This window comes from Saccopteryx leptura, chromosome 5 (assembly GCF_036850995.1).
Source record: "Saccopteryx leptura isolate mSacLep1 chromosome 5, mSacLep1_pri_phased_curated, whole genome shotgun sequence".
NCBI classification, from domain to species: Eukaryota; Metazoa; Chordata; class Mammalia; order Chiroptera; family Emballonuridae; genus Saccopteryx; species Saccopteryx leptura.
The window spans coordinates 204,692,241-204,699,373 of record NC_089507.1 but is presented as its reverse complement, the minus strand read 5'-3'; the positions used below and the strand labels follow the sequence as shown (position 1 = coordinate 204,699,373).

The 7,133-nt window shown below is 51.3% G+C and overlaps 1 protein-coding gene across 2 annotated transcripts; it reads left to right on the top strand.

Moving 5' to 3' along the window:
- The first annotated feature begins 1,038 nt into the window (after positions 1–1,038).
- On the top strand, positions 1,039–4,075 carry UBE2C (ubiquitin conjugating enzyme E2 C). 2 transcript variants are annotated; one of them, XM_066385956.1, is made up of 6 exons: positions 1,039–1,204; positions 1,741–1,768; positions 2,330–2,416; positions 3,031–3,235; positions 3,342–3,401; positions 3,819–4,075. In XM_066385956.1, the coding sequence occupies exons 1-6, from the start codon at positions 1,104–1,106 to the stop codon at positions 3,875–3,877; spliced, it is 540 nt and encodes a 179-aa protein (XP_066242053.1). In that variant the 5' UTR covers positions 1,039–1,103; the 3' UTR covers positions 3,878–4,075. The 2 variants fall into 2 exon arrangements, with proteins under 2 accessions (XP_066242053.1, XP_066242054.1); XM_066385957.1 differs by having other exon boundaries at positions 1,089–1,219.
- Positions 4,076–7,133: the final 3,058 nt, after the last annotated feature.

Below are 7,133 nucleotides of genomic sequence, written 5' to 3'. Positions count from 1 at the left end.
GACACATGAGAAAGCAATCAATGAACAACTAAGGTGTCGCCACGAAAAACTGATGATTGATGCTTCTCATCTCTCTCCGTTCCTGAATGTCTGTCCCTATCTATCCCTCTCTCTGACTCTCTCTCTGAATCTGTTAAAAAAAGAAAAGAAAAGAAAAAGAAGTAGGTAATGGAATAAAAGAGCCAGGTATCCCTCTCCACTCCCAGATCAGACCCGGGAAGGTCCTGCTGCCCTATGCACATATATAAATATATTGCTTTATGAGATGAAGCTGGTAATACCTTGCACACCTCTCTATCCCTGTATTTCCTATTTCTTCACCCAACTAAGATATGGAAGTAGACTGTATGGGTGGCACCAGGTTGGTTTGATGACAGAAGAAAAATTCAGAGTGGCTTTTATACTCACAAAACTTAGGGGATATTTCAAAATGAGTATGAAGCGATAAAATATCATCTAGTTTTTGTGAGCAGTGTGTTATCCCCATTTTATAGGTGAAAACATTAAATTATGTAGAGAGGCAACCTATGAACCTGTTTTCTAACGGAGTCTACTGCTCGATTGCCATCCGTCTCAAGTCTTCCCCCTCACTATGGGCCCAGGACAGACGGGGAGAGGCAGTGGTTTCCGGTTCCAGGGAATGGTGCCGGCCCCGCGACAAGATTAGAGACTCGCCTTTTCCTTGGGGGTAGGGTTCTTGGCTGGGAGTGTGGAATCCTGCCGCTGGCAGACTGGCGTTTAGAGGTTCACCCCACGTGTATTTTTTTTTTTTTTTTTTTTTTTTTTTTTTTAGCCCTTTAATGGTCGCCGTTTTCCAAAGGTCACCAATCCACTGCAGATTCATTTTAATGGCAGCCTCTCCAGCCAATCACCCCTCAGAAACAGGATTCCCGCCGCTCAGTAGTGGTTCGCTGGTGGGTGAGTCTAGCAGTTGCACGGTGACAGCCCTTCGCCGAGTCCCATTGGCTGGATCAAACCCAAGCGAGCTTCTGATTGGCCGACGCTGCCGAAGGGTTACAATTCAAACGCGAGCGGGCGGGCCCGCAGTCCTGCAGTTACAGTCGTGCTCTCGGAGTTTCTGTGTACCTGCTAGCGCTTCCCGGATGGCCTCACAGAACCGCGACCCAGCCGCCGCCAGCGTCGCTGCCGCTCGTAAAGGAGCCGAGCCCAGCGGGGGCGCCGCCCGGGGCCCCGTGGGCAAGAGGTGAGTGGTGCGGAGGTAAGGCCGGTCCTGGCACGCCCTGGGCAGGGGGCCGAGAGCAAAGACTTCCGGGACGACCCCCTCGCCTCCTGGAACGGCTGAGATATGGGAGATGGGGGCACACTAGGAGCTCGGGCTGGGTCTTAGAGATCCTCCCGAAGGAGGACGGAAGGTGTAGGGACGCTCCCGGATCATCTGCCGATGGGCCAAGATGGAAATGGGCGAGGGACTCTCTATGCTTTGTGTGGCGGTGGTGGAGGAGAAAAATGTTGAGATCTGGCACGGGGAGAGACGCCAGAGGGACAGTGGGGGGTTAAGAACGCGCAAGAACCGTGCTGTAAGTCTAGGAGTAGGGAGGGTAAGAACTCCCCCGGACCCTCCTGTGGAAATGGGAGTGAGCCATCAAGCTGAGTCTAACCCCAAGGTAAGGGGGACCCTCAATGACAGCTCCTCCAGAGATTGGTGTAGGAGGAGGTGAGACCATCTGGAGTTCTGGCCCATCCAGACTTCCGGGTGACTCCGAATGCTCTGTTTTGCAGGTTACAGCAGGAGCTGATGACCCTCATGGTGAGTGACTGCCTGCCTGCCCAGATTTCCAGCCAGAGGGCCACCTTCCCACTTTGCACTCACTCCTCAGTAGCCTCCTTTCCCACGTCAGGCTCCTTGCTTGACACAAGGGTATAAAGATGAATCCAGTTCCCCCTCTTCTGGGAAGTTCTTCCAGCAATCTCTACTCCTAATCCAATCTCCCCACAATGCAGTTATCTCTGAAATAGTTCCCAGAAGCCATACAAGGCCTTCCCCTATACCTCCCTAGTCTGTGAATAGTCTCTGGACTTTGCGTAGAATCAGCACTCAATAGCACAATGGATTGAATTCCCAGGAACCAACAAGATAGTGGGTACAGAGATGCTTTCTGTTTCCCTGCATAATGCTTCCCTCTTTAGCCTGGCTTTGAACCTTTATAATCCCAAGAGAGCAGGGGCCTAACCACTTTTTCAGAAAAGCCTATCAGTTTTGTCTGATGGCTCTAATGTGGATCTGAATGTGATGGGATTAAGGAGTAGGGGCTCACCCACTAGTCCTAGGAGGTTTTGGCAGTAAGTTGAGTTTGCGTTTCCTCCCTAGATGTCTGGTGACAAAGGAATTTCTGCCTTCCCTGAATCAGACAACCTTTTCAAATGGGTGGGGACCATCCATGGAGCAGCTGGCACAGTAAGTGTAGGGTGGTTGTGGTAGGTGGACATGACTCTGCTGGGTGTGGGGAGAGGTGGGAGGTGAAATAATTCTAGTGCTGGGGCTGCTTCCAGGCTGTAGACAGGCAGGACCGTCCCCTGTGCTCTGAGCCTGTGGCCCTGGTCTCCCTTTCTGTACAGTAAGTAAGAAGGTAGATTTAAAACAAGGCTGTCCATCTTAGATTCCCAGGGGGCCAGACAGCAAGGAAGAGAATGGAGGACAAGCAGGAACTTTGACCGATGACAGGGTACAAGGCTCCAGGTGGCACCTTCCCATTGTTGCACATACGGTTTAAGAGAAGTCAGAACTCTAGATGTATGCCCCAAATCTCCTAACTTTTACGCGTTGGCTACTAATAATCTAATTGGACTAAAAAGCACAGCTGTGGTAACCCTCAGGGTGCCAGTGTCCAACCCTTAGGTCAAAGGATCCCTGATGTCCCCACTAGGTATGCGAGAAAGCACCAGATCCTGTGTAAGACTGTCTGCTGTCGGGTCTCAGAAAAACCCAAAGATCCCAGCAAGCCTCTGTGTGGATCTTGGGCTGAGCTACGCGGTTCAGGGTGACACACTCCCCCGTTTCTCCAATGCCAGGTGTATGAAGACTTAAGGTATAAGCTCTCCCTAGAGTTCCCCAGTGGCTACCCGTACAACGCGCCCACAGTGAAGTTCCTCACACCCTGCTACCACCCCAACGTGGACACCCAGGGTAACATCTGCCTGGATATCCTAAAGGACAAGTGGTCTGCCCTGTATGACGTCAGGACCATCCTGCTCTCCATCCAGAGCCTGCTAGGAGGTGACTGCTGGAACTGGCCCCTCCCCTGCAGCCTGGGAACCTCTCAGGACTTCTCCCAGGCATCCTCTTCCGCCCCCTTGACCGTTCTTGTTCTCTTCACCCGCAGAACCCAACATTGACAGCCCACTGAACACACATGCTGCCGAGCTCTGGAAAAACCCCACAGGTGGGTCCTTCCTCCTCTGGCACCAAGCGATCCCTCCCCAGCCTTCAAACTCACTCGAACAAAAGGATTTCAGTGGCTTGGGAATTTGTCCTCGGGGAAGCCAGTCCTACCTCTGCCTTGGTGTTCCTGGTTTGCCCGTTTGATATAAAATCAGAAAATTAACCTTTTCCACATTAATGTGGGTTCAGGGTCCTCTGATGTGTGCAAATCAGACTTGCTCACTAAGACTCCCTAGTCCCCTCCCCAGTCCCAGGGGAAGAAGAGCCCATCCAGGAGACCTGACTGGGTGGGCATGGGAGGGAGAACCTGTTGTTCTAGGACTCCCCCTAAACTCCGCCCACCTGTGCATCCCCGCTGCCGTCTGCCCCCTTAACTCCTGGCCCCGTCACTCACCGGAACCTGCCTGTTCTCTTCCAGCCTTTAAGAAGTACCTGCAAGAAACCTACGCAAAACAGGTCTCCAGCCAAGATCCCTGACCCGAGCTGTCCAGTCTCTGTCCTTGTGCTGTCTTTTTATTTTTTCCTTAGATGGTCTGTCCTTGCCTTGATTTCTGTACAGGACTCTGTATCTTCAGCTGTGGTGTCTTATCTGTTTTATTTGTTGTTGTTTTTTTAATTAAGTCTCTGGTTGAGCCCCTGTGGTAACTATATTAAATAAATACATTTTGGGTTTTTTGTTCTTTGTTTGTTTTTTAAAAGTTGCTATCTTGTAGTTAAGTTACCCCGGAGTTGGAAGTGCTCCGCCATGGGGAGCCATCAGGCTCCACGGATCTGGGCTCATGGCCCTGCTCCTCTCTCCAGGGACAAGCACTGGTCCTTTGGGATGTCCAGGCTGTAAGGCCGAGCAGTTGGGTGGCTAGGATCTGTTCCCTTGTGACCTTAGCGGTTATATGACTCTACGTCGATTTCCTCGTCTATAAAGTAGGTGTCACAAAATGCCTATTTCTTTGGTGTTGTGCCATGCCTCAGGAATGTTACTGAATGTTGGAGCTGCCCCAGCTGTGTTGCAGCTGAGGCTGAACCAGACCATAGGCTGGAGGGTGGGCTGCACAGGGCCAGCCACCTACCTTCTAACAGTAGGTGCTCTGGCCCAAAATAGGAAGGAAAAAGCATGGTCATCCTTCAGGAGGCCCAGGACCTAGAGAGATGACCAAGGAAAGCCCTCTCCTGTCAGAGCCCTCAAGACTGAGCTCGACTGCCCCCTTGCTCCATGTCCCACACAGATGGCCCCAAGCTCCAAAGGGGCACATTCACTTCCAGCTGCTGCACCCAGGGGCCCAAGTCCCCAGCCCTTCAGGCCAACTTTCCACTGGCCAGCCACAGGCCCTGGACTTTGGGCATTTAGACTTAACCTCTTTGTAAGATGGAAATATGAGTAGCTACCTTACTGGTTAGGAGATAGAATCTTAGAACAATGCCTGGCACGTAGTGAGCCCTCGGTAAATGTGGGGTGCTGGACTCCCATGTTGCTAGGAAAGCTAAGAGGTGGGTCACCTAACAAGGACTAGGAGGGTCAAGGAAAGCTTTTATTTATTTTTTTACAGGGACAGAGAGTCAGAGGGATAGAGACAGACACAGGAACGGAGAGAGATGAGAAGCATCAATCATTAGTTTTTTGTTGAGACACCTTAGTTGTTCATTGATTGCTTTCTCATATGTGCCTTGACCGGGGGCCTTCAGCCGACCGAGTAACCCCTTGCTGGAGCCAGCAACCTTGGGTCCAAACTGGTGAGCTTTTTGCTCAAGCCAGATGAGCCCATGCTCAAGCTGGAGACCTTGGGGTCTCGAACCTGGGTCCTTCTGCATCCCAGTCTGACACTCTATCCACTGCACCACTACCTGGTCAGGCAAGTAAAGCTTTCTAGAGAAAGATTGGACCACAAGGCCAGAATAAGAAAGCACGCTCCTAGGAAAGCAAGTTCAGGGGGATGAGCAGAAGAGGAGGGGTAAGACTGGTGAAGTAGCACAGATATCTGGTCACCAAGGGCTTGTAAGGCCCTATTAAAATGTTTCAGTTTTGGCTCTAGCCAATTGGCCCAGCCTGTGGAAGGCCTGGGTTTGATTTCTGGTCAGGGCACACAGGAGAAGCTCCCATCTGCTCCACCCTTCCCCCTCTCCTTTTTTTTTCCCCCCTCTCCTTTCTATCTCTCCCCCTCCTGCAGCCAAAGCTCCATGGGAGCAAAGTTGGCCCCGGGCGCTGAAGACGGTCCATGGCCTCTGCCTCAGGCACTAGAATGGCTCTGGTTGCAGCAGAGCAACGCCCCAGATGGGCAGAGCATCGCTCCCCGGTGGGCATGCCAGGTGGATTTCCATCAGGCGCATGTGGGAGTCTGTCTGTCTGCCTCCCCCCCCCCCCCCCCCACTTCTCACTTTGGAAAAAATACCAAAAAAAAAAGTTTGGGTTTTATCTTGAGGGCAACTGGCAACTAATGAAGTCTTGAACAGGACAGTGACATGATCAGATTTGGTTTTAGAAAGATCCCTCTGGCTGCCATCTGTCTGGGAAGTAAGTGGGGAGAAGGTTAACTATTGTTATCAACAGCCTGGTACACAACGACCGAGGCCTGAGTTATGAAACTGAGTGGGCATGGAGAGGAGGGAGGAAACAATAAGGAGGTAGAAAGTAGCAGGGCCCAGCAAGTAAATTAGAGGTGGGAAATGGGCTGTGGGATTCCTGACATAGGACCCATCCTTCAGGGCCCCATCCCTGAGAGGGAACACAGGAGAGCAAGATGGAGGAGTAACGGAACTTATCAGTTTAGGGCAGGGCCAGTCTGAAGTACTCAGGACATCCAGGTAGAACTGTCAACAGGTAAATGCCATCAGAGCTAAGAGCCTTGTTCCTGTTTCCACCATAGAGGGACAGGCTATTAGCCATGTGCCTGTGTGCTTCACCTCATGAGGCCTTAGTCTCCTCACCTGTAAAATAGAGATCATTAGATCATGTGCCTCTGGGATTGTGTGGGTAAATGGGATGATGCCTAAGCCCTGGCCAGATAGTTCAATTGGTTGGAGCATCATCCCAAAGCACAGAGATAGCTGTTTTGATCCCTGGTCAGGGCACATACTGTTCCTGTCTCTCTGTCTCTCTCCTTGACTCTCTCTCTCTTTTTTTTCTTTTTTCTTTTTTTATTCAGTGAGAGGAGGGGAGGCAGAGACGACTCCCCCATGTACCCTGACTGGGATCCACCCAGCAAGTCCCCTACCAGACAATGCTCTGCCCATCTGGGGCTGCTCTGTTGTTTGGCAACTGAGCTATTTTTAGCACCTGAGACAGAGACCATGGAGCCATCCTCAGTGCCCAGGGCCAACTCACTCCAATCCCATGGCTGCAGGAGGGGAAGAGAGAAAGAGAGAAGTGAGAGGAGAAGAGGTGCAGAAGCAGATGGGCACTTCTCCTGTGTGCCCTGACCTGGAATTAAACCCAGAACATCCACATGCTGGGCCAACGCTCTACCACTAAGCCAAACGGTCAGGACCTCCCTGCCTCTCTCTAAACAAACAAATGGGACAAAACCTGCAAGGCACAGGGTACAGCACACAGAGGCACTCAATCATAATGATTACTAACCTCCAGCACTGACCCTGAATAGGAACAAAACCTAGGTAGGAAACATGAATGGGAGGTGAGAACACAAAGGAGTTGGAGATGGGAGGGCTGTAGCAATGAATGACACTGAAGCTCAATGTTTTAAGAATGACGATAATAATGGTATTAATAACACTAATGTAT

Excerpts from the sequence above, each read along its gene's own strand:
- UBE2C (XM_066385956.1), top strand. The coding sequence starts at position 1,104 with ATGGCCTCACAGAACCGCGACCCAGCCGCCGCCAGCGTCGCTGCCGCT. Across the intron at positions 1,205-1,740 it reads CGGGGCCCCGTGGGCAAGAG|GTTACAGCAGGAGCTGATGA; the intron begins GTGAGTGGTGCG and ends TCTGTTTTGCAG. Across the intron at positions 2,417-3,030 it reads TCCATGGAGCAGCTGGCACA|GTGTATGAAGACTTAAGGTA; the intron begins GTAAGTGTAGGG and ends CTCCAATGCCAG.